General features: G+C 39.2%; 1 protein-coding gene across 1 annotated transcript; it reads right to left on the bottom strand.

Moving 5' to 3' along the window:
* Nucleotides 1-2,112: 2,112 nt before the first annotated feature.
* Nucleotides 2,113-5,289, bottom strand: hmx3a (H6 family homeobox 3a). Its single transcript, XM_020639196.3, has 2 exons — nucleotides 4,565-5,289; nucleotides 2,113-3,646 (listed from the first exon to the last, which is right to left on the bottom strand). Exons 1-2 carry the CDS (start codon nucleotides 4,851-4,853, stop codon nucleotides 3,027-3,029), a joined length of 909 nt encoding a protein of 302 aa, XP_020494852.1. The 5' UTR covers nucleotides 4,854-5,289; the 3' UTR covers nucleotides 2,113-3,026.
* Nucleotides 5,290-19,140: the final 13,851 nt, after the last annotated feature.

Raw genomic sequence — 19,140 nt, 5'->3', positions numbered from 1 at the left:
GTGTTGAGTGTGCGTGGTAGGTACACGTCAATACTTGGGTGATCTGACGATATTTGAATGAACCCTTTGTCTCTTGATGAGGTCATCATAGAGTTTATTGCTGAAGGATTCATTCCCAATAACTGCAGATGAAAACAGAAAATGACCTTTCAGCCAAATTGTGTTCTGGCAGAGGGAAACACGTGCCTCCATTGTTGATTCACGCACATATCTCGTGTTTTATTTCAACACTTTTCTCTGTGTATTTTGCATGTTTGGCCAATCTAAGTGCATAAGCATGCATTGTTTTATTTGCTGCAGTTATTTATCAACTTTAAGAAGTTTATAAATTGTCTGCCTGTGCTTAAGGAAACACAAAGGAGGATGTAGAAGCGGTTTTATTTTATTTGCAGATGAGCACCTGAAGACTGGCACCTGATAACATCCTGGAGGTAATAATCATATTGATAAAGAAACAGACCATAACACACCCTTGTTTGAATCGAACATTCCTTCCTGGTTGTTGTTTTTGTTTTTTTATTAATTATTTCTTCCTGGTCCCTATATTAATTTTTATACTTCTCACACACACACAGCCCATCCCCAACCTTATATTAGATGTATACATATTATGCCCATTATATATTGTGACTGTAAAACAGTAAGGCTCAGGTGCACAGTATCATGTTATAGCCTATTGACATATAAAGCTCAACCTTAATTTCTTCCCCACACGAAGTATGAAACGTCAACATCCTCGTTGGGTGTGGCATCCTGAAGCGTATTTTAATTCCTGTTTTATAAATGTGGATTATCATCTCAGACATAAAATATCTTAAAAACAAAAACAAATATGTAAATCAAAATGTCTCTCCGCATAGCTTCATTAATTGAAGAAAAAAATGACTGTTTAAAAGTCAAATGTGTTTGAAAACAAGCAGGATTATCTCGATGTTTCACTCTTAATCTGTCTTTATAAAGCCTTTTGTTGAGTTTTTCGTTGTTATTTATGTTACTATTATTAATAGTATTATTATTATTATTATTATTATTTAGTTATAGTCTAACGTAGGCTTTTTGTGATTGAGAAAGTCAATTATGTGTGCAGTGACACCTGTAGGGCCATATGTGTTACAAAGTACCAGTTTAATCATTTCATTATAAATGAAGATTGTACACCTTTTGGCGCGTTTTTGTTCAGGTGTGGCTGGTAAAAATAGTCCTGATTAAGGCCACTAAAAGCGATACAAGCTTTAACGTTTGTGATGTTGAGAGATTTTATAGGACATATTAAAAAATATATATGATATGGTTGTTAAATCAACACAACGTTTCGTATGTGTCCTAAAACAAGTGTCACCTCAACAGACAAATATAGATGACTTTCAGGTGACCCTTGCAAGACAGGTAAATAAATAAAGTAGCTAACTGAGAATAAAACAAAGTTCAGAAAAATAAGGCAGAAAACAAATTAAATGGCAAAGAATACATAGAATAAACACTTAAAAGTAAAATTGTAAACACTATGGCGATGGAGTTCAGAGCTTATGATCCTGCCTGCAAGCGCGAACTAAGCATAACACTCACACACAAACACACACACTTACACACAAACACACACACACACACACACACAAGGCCGAGAGAGGGGAAGAGTAAATGTTAAAAGACAGAAGCTCACACTCAGGGAGTAATGTCCTCTTCTGAATACATTACCCATAATTTTGGCAAGATGGTGGCAATTACGCATCTAATTGACCGAGTCACTTTTTATGTAAAACAACGTTGTTTAAAGTGCATAACACTAAGATGATTACAGAGACCCACCTGCTCAAGCTACAAGTGTGTGTGTCAGTGTGTGTGTGTGTGTGTGTGTGTGTGTGTGTGTGTGTGTGTGTGCGTGTGCGTGTGTGCGTCGGAGGGTTTCACTTGCACTGTCAAAATATCAATTTGGTCAGTCGTCTACTGGTTTTAATTTTTGCGTCTCTTGGCGCACAAAGGGTGACAGGAAATGTAAAAATATACATTAATTATACAATGACTATACATGTAAGCTTAAGTAGACTTAGTTCGTGAATTGATACGTTAAACTTAATTAAATCAAACAAAAGTGGAACAAAGATATCCTAAAAATTAAGGAATATTCTCCATTTATTTCACAACATGGTTCAGCAATACAATATCAAAACTTTTTTTTTTCTATACAAAGGAGAGCCCGGAAGTGGCAGCCCCACATGTCTCATTAAATATATACATTTACATATTTGTACACCAGTGTTTAGTCAATATTTTTGCCTGTTCAAAAACACAAAGGTTAGGACACGTTTGAACTAACACTTGTGCTTGAAAGACGTGTCAATGTGGAGGGAACCAGAGTGACAATCACTAAAACTAAACATGAAGCTACATGATTATTTTACAGTCCAGAGTGTCTTGATTGTCCCTCGTCACGCGCTTTGAAAAGCAAGAAAATTACAACGAATCAAAAAATATTCCTCCATGAGTAGCTTAAAAAAAATAATAAAAGACTGCTTAGGCTTAGTGGCTTCATTCATTCACAGCTCACCGTCAGTGTATTGCACATTATCGTTCTAGAAATAAATCAAATTATCATCCTATTAAGAGCAGGCACGCGCGCGGGCTTGGGCCGAAATTTCTTTTAAACAATCGTTTTGGTTTTTTTTTGCTTGTCCGCAGCCTTGAAACAGTCATGGTGTGAAAACAAGGAGGGGAAACATAAAAAAAAAACATTTATCGGGCAGTGGTAAGCAAGAGTGGACTCCTGAGGTGATGATAACATTTTATAATAATAATAATAATGATAATAATAATAATAATAAACGTGGGATCTGAGTTGTCAATCACTTGTAAACGGAACCTTTACGGAAAATGACACATTATTTGTCCCAAAATAGGTCCATGTAGGCCTTACATCATCTCACTTTTTTTTTCTTCATTCAGTCAGTTGTAGAAAAATATTCAGTCTTTTTTTCTTATTTACTTTTTTTTTTACTTTCAGATGAGTTTATTTTGACTTGGCTTTTTTTTCAAACGGGTCTGAGCATCGGCACAGATGTGACGATGGGATGGGAGTAATAGACGCCCGGGTGCGGGAAGGTGAGCAGCGGCTGGCTCGCTGGCACGTTGGCGGAGCCTCCGCTCTCCGAAACCGAGTTCTCATGGTAGAGGATGGGCACCCGGACTATCCTCTGCGCGGCTGCGTGGCTCAGATTAGCGGCCTCAAGTTCCGCGGCAAGTTGTCGTTTCCACTTGTTCCTCCTGTTCTGGAACCAGATCTTCACCTGAGTCTCCGTCAGGTGCAAGGATGCAGCCAGACCGGCCCGCTCCGAGCTGCTCAGGTATCGCTTCATGTCAAAGGTGGACTCCAGCTGGAACACCTGGCTCCGTGAGAAAACCGTGCGCGTCTTCTTCTTGCGGCACGGCTTCTTGTCGTCGTCCCTCTTCTTCCACTCCCCCAGTTCGTCTTTTTTGGCTTCTTCCGTGTCGCTCTCCTCCAGGATGATCTCGTCACCGCTTTTGTTGTTGTTGTGATCATCGTCCTCGTCGTCGTCTTTGACGTCTGGCTCAGACTTGAGAACCAGCTCCGGCGAGTCTCTGTCTGTGCCCGAGGTAGGAGAGGAGTCTCTTGCTCCTGGTTTTTCGGTAACTGGCAGAGGGAGAGAGGAAGGTTTGTCATAAATACAAAGGCCTGTTTTATTACAGCACACGACTGTGGGGTCCGATAGATTCAGCTTAGATTTTTAAAGAATAAAAGAGTGCCTGAAAAAAGTGTCTTGTGACATAGACATTTTCACATTTTAAAAAGTTAGACATGACTGACAAAACCGTGTTTAAATAAACCTTATTTTAAACATTGTTTTTATTTTTTAGCCTAAAAACGCACTTTGAACAGACTTTAAAATAAAACAGTCAAAGTTATATAGGCCTATATGTTAAATCAGGGCTCTACATTAATCTCATAATAGAAAAAAGTGACGAAAATATTTTTTTTGTCTTTGCATAAGCGTGTGATACTGACAGTCATGATTTCGTGTTTTAAATCCCTCGTGAATAAATCACAGAAACAGGCAGGTAAAGTCGCTGTCAGTGACCGAGCCTCTGGGGTAACACGTTCACACTGAGCGCCAAAAGACAAATCAAAGCATGCTGCGCATCGTCAACCTCATCCTATGATTTGATGATGTCTACTTCATTTTATGCTCAGTGTTGTCACTTTATTGATCTATTATCCCGCGTCGTGGCATAACAAAATAGGCTAAGGACAAGGCTTGAAATCCCTGTGCAGCATGAGATCTCCTACCAACAAACCGCACAGAAATCCACTTTGGCAGTGTAAAATGTCTGATGAGGAAGTGCAGTGACTAGAAAAGTATCACAACACGTTTAGGGAACATGGTGATGAAACATGAAAGATGATGATTTAGAAAAATAAAGATCACCCTCTATTTTAATGATTGAAGAGATACACGCAAACTACAAAACCTTATGTACAACAGTTTGCAAAAGTCAGACTAAATGCTAATCCATGATAAATAGAAATGATTTCTGTATGTGCGAGGCTTACCTTCGGTTCTGTGCAGGTGGGCGGATGTTCCGAGGGTGTAGGGGTACCACCACGCCGAGGTGCGCTCCAAGTAGTGAGCTGGTAGAGTGAACCTCTGTGCGGACAGGTCGAAGCGTGGAAAGTTGAAGTCCGCGACCTGGGAAAGAGAAAATCCTCCCTCCAAGGCCGCCTTGGTGGCAGTAAACATGGGTTTGGGTTTGGACGGTTTGCTGTCACAGTTCAGCAGGTTCTTTATGAAGAAAGGAGAGTCCTTGGCCGGAGCGCACGTCTCTTGCGTCGTCTCTGGCATCGCTGTGGCTGTGGTCTGTACGTGGAGGACCACGGAAGCAGGAGTTAAAAGAGGTGAAAAAAAAACAAGGCTGACTTACGGACAGAGGATGTCCTGGCGGTGAAAAGTCCCTCTTTTATTCTTATCGGTTATTTTTTTTTGCTCGAGTTCACACCGGGAGAGCGCGTAAAACCACAAGTCCGTTTTAGGCTAGAAAAATTAGAAAATGAAACGTTTGCGCGGCGAAAAGATGCGTGAAGTCACAGAGATGTGTCATTCCGGGCTCTTTCGTAAAAATCGCAAACTGTGTCCACGGTGTCAGTCAGTCTCGCGTCTGATGCTAATGATGAAATAAAAATGTCATCCAAGTTAAATGCGGAAAGTATAGGCGATTGGGCATGTACAATGGCAAATGGGATTAAGGGAGAGACGGTGAGGAGAGAGAGAGAGAGAGAGAAAGAGAGAGAGCATCCTCCCCCCCTCTGTGCGCTCATGGCTGCAGGCTGTGTGTGCTCGCCTGTTATTGGTCTCATACAGTCCAATTAGGCTGCAAATGAACACAGCGCCAAAAAAGAAGCTGTGGGATGAACACCCTTAAAACCGAATTTATATCACAGAATCATACTGAGTTTAAGACTTGACCCATAATCCAGATTTTAGTAATTATTCACATGTGGTGATACAATGTAACTACTTTTACTAGCTATTAAAAACTGTTGCTATAAATAGACTTTATTATGTATCCCTTGTCTTTGGTATGTGGGCCGGTACTCAAGGCTTTCATTGTTTAAAGATGGCATTCATTTTGTCATTTTTTTTTTATTGGGTCCATTCAAACAGACATCACTGAATAAAATAAAATTATATGTGAAAAAAAAAAAAATTAAGTGCTTTATGCGTGAGGGACGAACAAGCAAGCCACTTAACAACTATGAAACAGACATGTTACAATCCTACTGACAGGCCAATTCGTGAAATAATACAATGGCTTAAAAGTAAAAAAAAAAAAAAAAAAAAAAAAAAAAAGGTTTGGAATCGTGTGATGTTATTTAGGCTTTTCATTTTGTATTTACTTTTACTCATTAAAACACCTTATTATCTGTTCAGAAATAGAAAGCACTCAGCTCGTCCAAACGTCCTAAATGTTTGCTTCTCAGCCTCGCAGATATAATATATGAAACAGGCCTGAGATCACTGCTGCAGCTCGATGTGTGTCACCAAAGGCCGATTAGATTCATATTTCTAATTCATTGATTTCCAGCGAGGGGCCACTTCCAGCATGTCTGTGGGTCGCATACTCATTTATTCCTCCCTAATCGATTTGGTTAATTCATCCCTCAGATTGCACTCTTTGTAAATGTGCTATGTATATTCACTCATTGATATTAATTGACTTGTTAAAAAGCAGTCCATTGGTGGAGGCTGCATAGTGTCGAAGAAAAAGAGGAAGAACGGGGAGACAGCGCCCTCTATGGGCATTGAGGAGGAAATGCACGTTTGAAGAAGTGTGTGTGTGTGTGTGTGTGTGTGTGTGTGTGTGTGTGTGTGTGTGTGTGTGTGTGTGTGTGTGTGTGTGTGTGTGTGTGTGTGTGCTTGTATTGATGACGTTGTGGGGACATGCCTATGGGGCTAAGCAGGTCTCACCTTTCCAGGTAATCAATGCAAATCATAGGTTGAACTGAAAATTGACAATACACAAGTTACCACATTATGTGTAGAGTTCTTCCAGCAACACCATGTCTGTGTAATTTGCATGTGGTGTTCATTAAGCGAGCAGCTCATGAGTTACAGTTAGACCCCAGATAATAGTGAAAACTTATTAAACTTATACTTATTTAAAACTATTACACTTCTTACGTAAGTGTGCACACCTTTCTTCTTGTACTTATTATGACCCCAACATTTTTGTGGACTTTAAGATTAGATATAATTTGTATTTAACATAACAGCTGACATGCAAAACTAGAAATGATTGTACAAAATCATGAACTGAAATGCCGCAATTAAAGTGGCATTGGTAAAATCTCTTGATTTTTTTTGAGTATTTATTGAAGAGTAAATCACTTTTAAATAATCCAGGTCATAATTCATAGACAGAGCTGATAAGTTCATTAAGTAGCACCAAGCCACGCTATGCACCGACATCACATCTTCTGTTTTGTGCGGGTCTTTGACGAAATATATTTTAACCATTTGTTCTACATCTTGGTCAAAGTATTTCAAATGAATAGAAGGGGGAGGATGTGGGAAATCAAACAGAGACACTGATGCCTGACGATGGACGATGTGACCCAAATGTTCGGTAGGATGTAGAAGTTTAACTTCTGGGAGCTGCTGAGTGTAAAAATATTATCACTCTTATCTCTGAATCATTATTTGAACTCTTGGATTAAAGTATTGTAGGGATGTATATTGTACAGGCTAGATTAATGCATTTTGTTTTGAAATTGTAAAACAGATAATGGGCCAGTACTGTTTAATAAGCCATAGATAATGCTTTTTTACAATCCATTACTGCTATTAGGTAGTTCATCATGCTTAACTGATGATAAAAGGAGCACAAGAGATGCTAACCCTGAAAACAAACAGTCCAAACTAAGATCCTGTGTTCTGTGTTTTTAAAGAATACTGTTCATATTATGCATCGATTAGAAACATACAGTACACACTGCCCACAGGCCATATAGGCCTTCTGAATGCTCCATAAGTCTATTTTTGTTGCTCCGCGGGTAGGTTACTATGACTTTTATATTATTTATTTCAAAGCGCCCTGATATTGATTATTTCACAAGGAAAAATGACAAATGGCAGGAGGGAATGACACGGTCAGCAGGTTCTATTAGAGAAATGATAGTGTTGCTCGTGGTTTGTTAAAAGGTCCAGTTTAGATACTTTATAGGTTTACATCCATCATCATCTAATGACCTATTTGATGAAAAACACGCGCTCGGGTGACAACGGCCCCGTGCAGCCAACTTCGCTTTGTAATTGCTCCCATATTAAATATAGATTTTTGTTTTGATATCTTGTGAGAATTCCTTTCTGTGGGTCAAGATTGTGATAAAAGACATGGATGCAACGGCAAAGGCACAGAGGGAGAAAACTGCAGGGGAAATGGGGGGAAAATAGGTGAGTATGTGAGATGTTGATGGTGAGTTTGTGGTTGTGAGTGTTGAGCAGTGGTGGAGGAAGTATTCAGATTATTGTGTAGAGAAAAAGAAGCAGTACTGCACAATAAACGTTCCACATTTGATGTAAGCAAGTGTAATTGGTAATTGTGCTCTTAAAGTATACAAAATAAAAGTATTTTTTGTGTAAAGAATGGTCCCTGTATAATTATTAATTTAGAGAATAAAGACTGTTATTGATGTAGTACATGTAGGAGCATTAAAGCTTTTAGCTTTCAAACAAAAAGAAGAGTTCTGATTTTTAACAATGCTGTACTGCAAAAAGTCAAAGTTTCTGCATTTACTATAATATTACATTTCAAACTATGTTGCTATCATAAGGAACATGCACTTAAAGTCAAACAACTATATGGATACAAATGGCCCATTTGAGTGTTATGATATCATTCATAGATTTTTATTAATAAATAAAATACTTTTCTAGCTGGTTAAAGTGACTTTTAACTGTGATTTGTTTTATTGTTTGTAATAGTTTAAACCATAACCTTGTATCAGATAATGTAATTCAGATGTCTTATATATCAAATCTTTATTAGTAATAAATAAATAGTGGCTAAAGCTGTCGAATAATAATAAGAAATTAAGATACAATATTTCCTCTTAAATTATGGTTAAGTAATTTGGCATAAGAGAAATATTCTAATCTGATCATACAAGCATTGAATCACTTGACGACACTGTTTCTGAGGTTAGGAACACATTTGAGCCTATCTGAGGAATAACAATAGTCAGATTCAGCTGAAATACCAACCTGTCAGAGTAAACACAATGTTCTAGTACAAAATTACTCAGACCAAGGTAAAAGTAGCTGTCAGCTGATGGAACACTATCCATGCATGAAACCCTTTCAGAACAGATTGTTTTTATCTGGTATGAGGAATTGAAGCAGAGCGTTTGCACAGAATCCTGTTCAACCACATCTTGGCGTCAAACTGCATCCACACAAACAGCAGCATTTAATCACTTCAACCCCTCTGCTCTGTGTCCTTCTTGCACTTTAACTGGACACTACTGTTGAGCCATTAAAAGCAAGCGAAGGCCACACTGAGATTGCTTGGATTTAAGTATTGCTTTTAACTTGTGAGGGAATTGGTGGCCCTCCACTGACCCGGCAAGCTTTAATTGGGATTGTGCAGGTATTGATCTTAAGTGGCCGGGCGAATCTTGAATTACAACCTGATTAGCTTTTACTCGGCCTCTTGCACCAGCCAGTCGAAGGAGCTCAATGTCATCCAGGTTGGAACACTTCAGCGGCCACTTGACTAGAGGGAATCTTGTTACTTCCTGTGTAAACAGGAAACATGTATTTAGAGAGGAGAGTGATCATTTTTCAGTGGTAAATGAACTCTTGTTGATAATAATCCCTTAGTGCATGATTACTTCACTTTAGAAACAATCTGAAAATTGCTATTTAACATGTACTGCATGAACATAGAAGTGGTATTTCTCTCTTGATTTCTCCTGCTTTCATTGTATCACTTCTTCCTTCCCTTCTTTATTGTTTCTCAGCAGAGATGATGACTTCTATAAGGTTTGGATGGAAACAGTCATAGAAGCAATGTAACCCTTTTTCTCTATTATGGGCAGCTTCATCTCTGCCCTGCAGGCACCCAGCCTCAATATCCACCCCTCTGTACCTCTAAAAACTCTGCCCCGGATCGTCAGCTTTTACCCAGCCTGTCTCTGCCCGTATGTGTCATTACAACTCGGTAATCTGGAGAGGGCACCAGAAAAGTTCTCATCAGTGTCAGCCTGAGATATAGATATGGGCCGGGTAACAAATGGCCAAATGCACAGGCAGCAGAGAAGCCCATCAATAAAGCAATTTCTTGTGTCATAACAGTCGCGCTTTTCCTAAAGCCAACCTTTCAAAACTTTTCCCTCTGCAAATCGCTGCAGCCCCACCATTAGAGTCCTGCCTTGTGAATTTAATGGATTCCGTACAAACAATATTCCGCCATAATGGAAAAGGTTGAAGTCACTGAAGACAGATGAAGTCATAAACACGTATAATTGAGAATCAAAGACCGATAAATTTTAAACTGCTATCCATTTTCTCTTTTTAGATGATGATCTATGTCAGCACGGCTGCAGGAAAATGGAGGAGATTATGGGGGGAAATTATAACAATAAATTTTCTAAACATACACCTTGATTATGCTTCGATTTTTTGGAGGGGTAGAGGGTGAGGGGAGGGGTTCAGAAAGAAGGCTGGGATCGCTGAAAGCTTGCTGGCTAAATGGCACCATAAAATAGGTTCCCTGCTCTTTTGCCTGCAGAGCGTAGGCATGCCTGGAGGTGTGCTCCCCCCCCCCCTCTAAATGGGGGAAATGAATTGTGTAATTTATTGCAAACGTGCACACAGTGAGATTAGATCAGCATATCCCATCAAAGGAACAACAATCAATCAGCCTCTAGTTAACAGCTTGAAACACATAAACCAGGGCACCTAATGGCTTTCCAATTTAACAGATTGATAGACTTATCCGGTCCTAAGGGATGAATTAAGAAAACCGGGTACTTTCACACAGGCACTGGCACTTTTGACAGGACCTTTTCCCCCCTCAAGCTTACTTACCATCTTTATTCCAGAATATAGAGAGATAAGGTTAACCTGAAAATAAAGAGAAAGTCTGGTTTCCCTCTTTCCTTTTTTCTGTTTGAGAAAGCACTCCAGAACTGATTTGTTATTCAGATGAGGCAGGAGTGGAAGTGTGTCAGATGTGGAGAATAGGCTCATTTTAATGACCTGATTATCGCGGGTCATTTGGAACTGTGAAATCAAGGCAGCTATTCAAAGCCACTTAACAATATCTAAATGTGACCCAGGCGACCCATTTAACCAAGACTGTAGTTTAAAAAAAGGAACTTGTTTATTTTTAATCTTATTACTCACTTCATTGATTCGATAAACTCATCAGCATAAATAAATAAGAGGAGTAGATGGACGTATTCTTAAATACACTTATTAGAAGACTTAAATAGTACTGCTGCTAGCTTCACCTACATACAGCATCCGTACAGAAATAAGGTTTTAATATATTTTCTGTAAAATTACGAGAAAGGACACAAACAAACATATTTTCACAGGTCATACTTTTCTACTAAATAAAAATCTATTTCAGAGTTTAGGTTTAGACACCCCTGTCATCATTGAACTAATGATAGCAAAGTCTTTTCTAAACTGCACTCAAAACATGGATTGGGATTGTAGAGATTCAAGGTAAAGGTTGACAAGTTGGGGGCACTAATGCACCAGAAGTTAAAGAAGGTGAAAACAATGATTTCTGTTATTTGTGTAGTTCGTTAGTCTCTCTAGTCTCACTTTTTTATGTGCCTAACTCATTTCTACACCCCATTTCAATATACAGTATTAAATGTATTTTTTTTCCTGTCAGCAATATAAGTTGCCCACGTTTGTATCGCCTTTTAAATTTTATCTCAAGGTATCATTACATCCCTAAAAGCCAACACTGAGTTATCATGTACACCCAACCCTAGTCTTTGCCATGTCGTTTTCGCCTCAACGTAACCAAACAGACCTTTTCATGTTATCAATATGTTAGAAGCAAGAAAACAGACTTACAAGTGCCTCTGTGTGAGACGCAACAGACTCTGCCTTGTGCATTTAATTGAGATTCCAGAGTTGTGAGATAAAGTGTGTATATTTTATGACCTAGCATGACAATGCAAGGAGTTGCTTAACTTGAAAAATAAGTGTGAGAACATAATCTGTGAATTTGAATCTTTCTTAATCAGCGAATGGATTTGGAATATCTATGGCTACATTTGGCGCCCAATTCCACCGTCAAGGAAACAAATTCAAGTAAGGTTAACTGACTCTACTGTCTTTTAAAGAGCTTGGCTACAAACCCAGAGCCCCGAACCAGAGAACTAGCGTAATGCACACTCCGTGTCACCACATTATCTTGTCCACATCCACAGAGACAGCTGATCTCTCTGTGTCACTACATTATTGAGGAGCTGTTGGTATCAAGGATGTGGCCTTGAGAGGAATGAGAAAGTGTTACCCTAGACCCCAGAAGCAGACCAGAGGAACAGACTCACAGGAGAGACAGGAACCACAGACAGGGTGCAAGCACAGGCCACGGAGATCAGACAATCTTCCTTTGGCTTCAATCTCTCAGACGGCCTCTGAAGCCTGCAGCCCCATAACGTACACATGTGACTGATGTGTGCACTCCACTGTAATGTGACAGAACTCCACATTAAAAGGGGAACCAGATCTTCTCTTCAGGATCAAGCACGTGAAGGGCAGGGGTCAATTTTGTCTTGTCTCAGAAATGGATTGAGTTTCAGCTCATGGGTTGGGAGCGAGCTAATATTGATTACAGATGGATCAATGGATTGGCTAATGAATAAAAGCCCATTACCAACCAATCAAAACTAATAGCACTTTTATCTGCCTCTTTGTTTCTGCTTTTCCATCAACCTGCCACAGTCTGACACAGATGAATCATGAGTATTGGATACTTCAAAACTGAAGAGGACAACACAGGAAATAGCAAAACACAAAGCAGGAACTTTCCGATTAACTTCAACAAGTCTTAATCTCCAGGTCAGAGACCAGAAAAAGTGTTTTCCTACTCAACACTAATACTTGTACCCTCCCCGTGGACACTCCGTTGACCCTCTTATTTAGCCTGTGAGTGTAGCAAGGAGCACATGATCACAAAGAGTGCCCAAACATGATTGCCCCCCCCCACCCCCACCCCCACCTCCTCGTGACGGACAGTAATTGGTGTTTGTTTGCTCTCCTTTCTCCCTCTCTTGTGTCGTGGGCTGGTAAAGAGTGCTATTACTGTCAGCTGATTAGTATGGCTCCTCTGCCTCTCCTCGCAGCTGTCAAGACAGGCTAACGAGAGGAAATTTGAGCGGAGACATGAGTGGCTTGCTCACACTCACACGCACGCATGCACGCACACACGCGCACACACACACACACACACAGACACAGACATCTGACAATTTAAGCTGCATGTGTGAATGCTGACAGCCAAATTTTCACTCTGACTTGATCAAGACTGTTTTCCTGCCGGCCCCCCTCGTCAATTTTCTGTGTGGCGTTAGGGTGAGCTAATGTGAGAACGGAGCAGGTAATATTCAGGAGAATTCACCGCAAGCAAGCAAGCGGGACGGGATGGTGTCGTTTACATCCAGATTCCAGCCATAGACTCCATCTCTATGCACGAAATGAAATTGCTAACCGTAACCCGTCCAACAGGAATAGCCTCCTGCTGTGACGTGCATGTGTAAACAACCAACTCAGGACAATTGTCGAGGGCAGTAAGCCTGAAAATTTCAGGAGTGCATGTGTGAAAACAGCTAGAGTAAGGGTGAGATTGAGAGAGCTTCGACAGGCTTTTATTGTTTTCAGTCAGCAGTATGTATTTAATACATATCCAAATGTGTTGTATTAGTTTGGGGAAAACATGTGGTCTATGGCAAAATGTTGTTTTGGGGTTTGGCTGGAATAACTTGCACTGATCTCTTTCCTCATCCACATTGAACACATTTGGAATGAATTGGACATACTTCTACAATACAATCTGTTTTGTACCCAAAAAAACAGTTGAGTCTGATCTTTTAAAATGTATTATTTCAACCGTAAGCAAGGCTTTAGTTACCCAATTCCATTGCCCAACCTCACAACCATTCATGAATGTATGCAACAAAAAACATGTAATTTGTTTTTTTTATTTTTGTGAAATTAAAAAAAAAAAAAAAACTAATAACTTGTGTTTGTGTATAAAATAAAGGAACAAACAAACCCAACCTGACACAAACAGGAAAGAGATTCTGCTTCCAGTCGATGACCTTCATCAAAAAACTTAAAATATGACATAAAAGTAAAACTAACACATTAAGAACTTTAAAATGAACCATAACTATAATCGTTGGTAAATTCAGTCCAGAAAATGTTTCTGAAGGTGTGTGCTTTCCATTGTTTCTAAACTACATCCATGTAGGAGCATACATACTTATGTCTGCAAACGAGTTGAAGGATTTTTTATTTTACTTTGCACTTTAGTCCAAAACTTTGACTTTCAAGTAGATAAGTACAAATAAGTGTTTACAAAGTTTGGGGCAGATAATACAAAGAACAGATATGATTATGGAAATGGATTTGTCATATGAAATATGTACACTTAAGGTAATAAATAATACACATCACAACACGATGCTCTCTCTGTTTAGGTTCAAATGGGATAAATACAACATTCCTAATGGATCAAGCTGCTCTCCAAATGTGTCACGCATTCACACCAATCCTTGACTACTCTATCTCCCTCACGTCTTATCAACGCCAAAGTCCTGAGGGCACGCAGGAAAATTAACCATTTAATAGCAATAAATAACAGATTCTGACTCAAGGGGACTTCAAATCAGTCTCTTTCTCTACACATACACACAAATGCACTCACACAGTCACACACACTATGTAGCCTCAAGTCGATGCATTTATACCAAGGAGGCCAATCAAATGTTTTATGACCGAGACAGCACAGTATAAGAAACACCCAAACACTTAGGCATGGTTGTTTTTGAGGGCATAATCAGCATTTAAAACAAACAAATGGATAACAAGAAAAAGAATAAAGTAGACACTATGATATGGATTGGCCTCAGTGATTGATCTATCTAAATGTATTTATTTGATTTACTATGCATTCATCTTCTCCACTACATATCAGGATACTCAAAATAATATCAATGAGCCATGGACTAAACAACATAAAAAGTAAGCTCAAATGAGCTCCATCAGCACTAACTAGAATAGTAAAATGAAAATTAAATATTAATACATATAATCAGATTATAGTCTACATAGGTTTAACAGTCACAGGGGCTTCTCCTAAGAAATGTAATGCTCCTATTTGTGCATTTTCTGCATAGCCTCAGGGTATGAATTGAAACATGTCTTTATCATTCGCAAAATAAAATAAATAAATTCTAGTCCAGTTAACCACGCAAATAAAATGGAAAATGAACAGTTTGAGTGTAAGAAAGGCAATGCACGTTACAAAAAAAACACATCAGCTGCCTTCACAACTTACTGGGCTTAGGGATTTCTTTAGAAAAAAAATAGTGCGCTAACTAAATATTAGCGAAAAGCTTGTCCGGCCCCTGCATACACCCTGAATTATTTGTGTTCATTTTATATTGCAGTTTCTGATCTTGGCTACAGGATCATTTTATATACCGCCACTTAGATTAATCTGATTTGTGTATTCTTTGTAAAACCAAGCAGCACCCTCACAAACCTTCTGGATTTATTTTCTATTCTGTCAATGGTGTTGTATTTACTTTTAAAGGCCCTTGTGTTATTTAAAATGGAGTATTGATTATTTGTAAAAACATGAGTGCAAATCAAATCAACATTGCACAGGGACAGATGGGAGCTGCCTACCTGTGCACATGCAGGAGAAGGGGGAAGATATTGAACGATTGATTAGAAGTGAAGAAGGAAAGACCTTGACTGTAAGGCTAGCAATCACTTCACCACCTTTCCTCCGACTACAACTACCTCTGACACCCAACTGTGTCCTCAATCTCCACTCCAACGGGCCTGGGTATGCAACTTTTCCGCCAGCACCGTTGTGTATTTGGCTTTCTATTTCCCTTTAATAGTGCAGAAATTGGCAACATATTCTTTTACAGCCCCATGGCACCATTAGAAAGCCTGCTGTCATTTGGATTATTTATGAAAAACTATTTCATGCTTACTTACATTTGCTGCTTATTTTCCCCCAGTGTGACCTGCAGCAGATTTAGTTCCATTTGGAAAGCCTTAAAGCCAATTCTTTATGTCTGCAGGTCAGGCTTCTCGATTGAGTCGAAATTGAAATACCTGTGTGTAGTGGGAAAGGTATGGCAAGAGGAAACCAATGATCTTTTATTGTGTTGAGGGATACAGTAAAGAGAAAAAGAAGGGGGATGCTGAAAGAGGAAAAACGATACGGGGGCAGACGGCAGGGGAAAGGGGCTGAATTTTGAGTTTGATGTTTGGAGAACCTGGCAGGAATAACAGGCAATGCAAAGGAAACTACAAAAGAAATGGGCCACAAACAACCAGCTGGTTGTGAGCAGAAAAGACAACAAAGAGCAGCCAAAAACTGAGTCAGCAAATTGGCATAAAAAAGTGAAAACAGAAAACACATAAAAAGAAAGTGGTCTTAAATCTGCAAGATTTTATATTCCATCCAGAAACATGTCCAATAGCATTGCCTGTGAGGTGTTTTACAAGGACTACAATGATAAACTCTGCAGCTGGTTTTGTTTGTGATCCCCCCCCATCGTGTTTCTAGAATCCATACTCATATTCTTTTCTGTACGGGAAAATTGGCAATCTTTGTCTTTCAACATATCAAATAAATCAAAATAAACTTCCCCACTAAGGAGCTCGACAGGCTGGGACAAAGCAGTCACACACCCCTTCTGAGCATGCATCTATACTCATAATCCCATACTGTATGAGATGGGGTCTTTCACTCCCCATTGCACATGCGTGCACACACACACACACACACACACACGCTTTTGATCCGGGTTTGGCCTGGGCTTTATACAGTGACCCTAATAAACTGCGGCGTGGCCGGGCATGTTTGTCACTGTCACAGGTAAATGATGTAATTAATGACTGTGTAGCAGAGTGGATGGGAGCTGGGGTGTTAGCTTTTAAACACCTCTCCAGCTGACTGGGTTTGGGGAGGCCCAGCTGGACACAGCCAGCGGATCGATACGGGGCCAGAGGTCAGTCAACCCTCCCATTATGGCCTAGGTGGCTCCCATCATTGTCTGGCTAACGATGCCTGCAGGAGGGACAACACACATAGGGGAAGCAGCTACTGGAGCATCAGACTCAGGGTTGGTTTCTTCTATCTATAATGTTTAAAAAAAAAAAAAAAAAAATACTGATACGCAAATCAGTTTGGTTCTGGCAGTGTAGTCAGGATGGAGACATTTTTTCATGTGTCAGAAATGTGTCAAGTCAAAAGAAAACAGTACAGGACAGATTTAGCTCAGTCGGTAAAGCAAGTGCGCCATGTCTAGCGACTGGTTGCTGGTTCAACTCCCACCTAGAAGCCATTTAGTGGACGTCACCCCCAACTCTCTCTCCCTCACATTTCCTGTCAGTCGTCAGCTATCCTACTAAATAAAGGCAAAACGTCAAAAGAAATATTTACAAAATCCAGACAGTATTCCACATATTGACAGACATTCATCAGAAGATTCATCTTGAAAGGAAGACTTGATTTGAATATATTTCCTAAAGGAAACTGTGTGTGTTGAATACAGATAGCAGATATTTAGAATATGCTGACTGTCCCAGTGTGTTGCTGTCATTTCTATCTATTATCGTTTACTAAAATTCACCCTTTCACAAAATCTGTCATCAAACTACACCAACCCAAGTCTGTAATAAAATAACACAACCACAAATAAAAACGCAGCATTAACTGCACAGGTGACCTCTGGCTAATGTCAGAGCAGTTACTAGAAGAAGACAAGAGAACAGCAGGGGAGCATGGGAAACTGATTCTGGTCAAGTGGTGAAATCAATAATTGTGAATGTATTAATAGAGAGCTTTTGTTAAGGAAAGCTAAACTCATTTTGGCACAAATTCTGTAATGATGAACATTATTAGACATGATGACCTTCATGTTATTAAAATCTCTTACCCCTATACCCAGAGTTCAAACCTTTATGTTAAACTACAGTGATGCTACAAACTAACTCCAAACAAATGCCTACATGCTAATGCTAAAAGTGCTAAAAAAGAAATTACTTACAGGTATTAGATGTTCAATTGAAAGATTATTTTGTTCCAAGTAATCCTCAATAAAGTATGACATTGCATTCCCAAGGGTTGTTCTCTTATGTAAGTGCAAATTCATTTAGTGACTTTAACGTTTTTTTCCCCTCTCTTATAAAGAAATGTCAGTCAATGAAAATACTGCATTTTGAATATATCCTTAAATATTTGTTTCAAATACTCAGGAGAAAAGAGGTTTGTTATGCCATTAGATTATCACAGGGAAGAGGTTTCTTTCAAATTCCTGTAGATTTAGTTTGTTTTAAGTGTTATTTTTTGTTACTACAGAAACAGCTTTTCAAGTTTTCTGGTGTCTTTAAAATAAGGGGGGGGGGGGGGGGGGTGGGGGGGGGTAACATCACATAAAAATTAACAAAGTAACCAGCCCAGATAATGAATTGAAATGTAATGGTTTGTTGTTTTTTTTACACTATGAGAAACAAAGATTTCAAGATGTCATTAATCTAAAACTTCCCTCACATTATGAGACCCTATATCTATTTCAAACTCTTTACGCTGACTCCATATCCAATCCAGCAGATCCATACCCCGATCAAAACTCACAGCTAGCCCTAAGTGGGCCTCACACGTCTCAGGCTTTGAGTTTTTCTATAATGTTGGTGCCCCAAGGAATGATGTTGATACATTATTAAAATTACAGCAGGGGAGCGAATGGTTCTTGGTTAGATTGTGTTTGATCAATATCCTCAAAGGACAGAAGCCTCATTAATCTAAAACTTCATTCACATTAGCAGGAATGTCTGATTCAGAGCGCTCTTTACTACAGCAGATCCATACAAAGATCAAAACTCAACAGCTAATTTAGAGTGTACTGGAGTTTTTCTTCATTATATACATATAATATATTATTAAGAGGGGACTTTATCTGCTAAAATTTTAATTCACAGCAAACATGCATTTTCCACAGAAATGCCATTTTGAAAAAACATCAAAAAGAAGCAGGTCATTACATAATCCACTAACGCTGTTATAAAAAAGAAGAGAAAAATCAGCTGAACTATAAAGAGTAGCACTGAATCATAATATTGAATTAAGACCTGACTTACTGAAATATAAAGTGAAATGGAAAGCTCAAAGTATAAATCAGTAAGCTGGTTCATTTAAGAAAAATCACCATTTCTCAAGTATGATACTTCGATACGTTTCTTTAATATAGGCAGCGATGCACTTGCAGGGAGTTGACAGTCTACCTGCTGTGACCCGCTGCTGTTTAAAGATGTGCCAGTGGACGCACTATATTATCATCCTACGGACAGGCTT

This window comes from Labrus bergylta, chromosome 10, assembly GCF_963930695.1.
Source record: "Labrus bergylta chromosome 10, fLabBer1.1, whole genome shotgun sequence".
In the NCBI taxonomy this organism is placed as follows: domain Eukaryota; kingdom Metazoa; phylum Chordata; class Actinopteri; order Labriformes; family Labridae; genus Labrus; species Labrus bergylta.
This window is presented reverse-complemented; position numbering and strand designations above follow the sequence as displayed.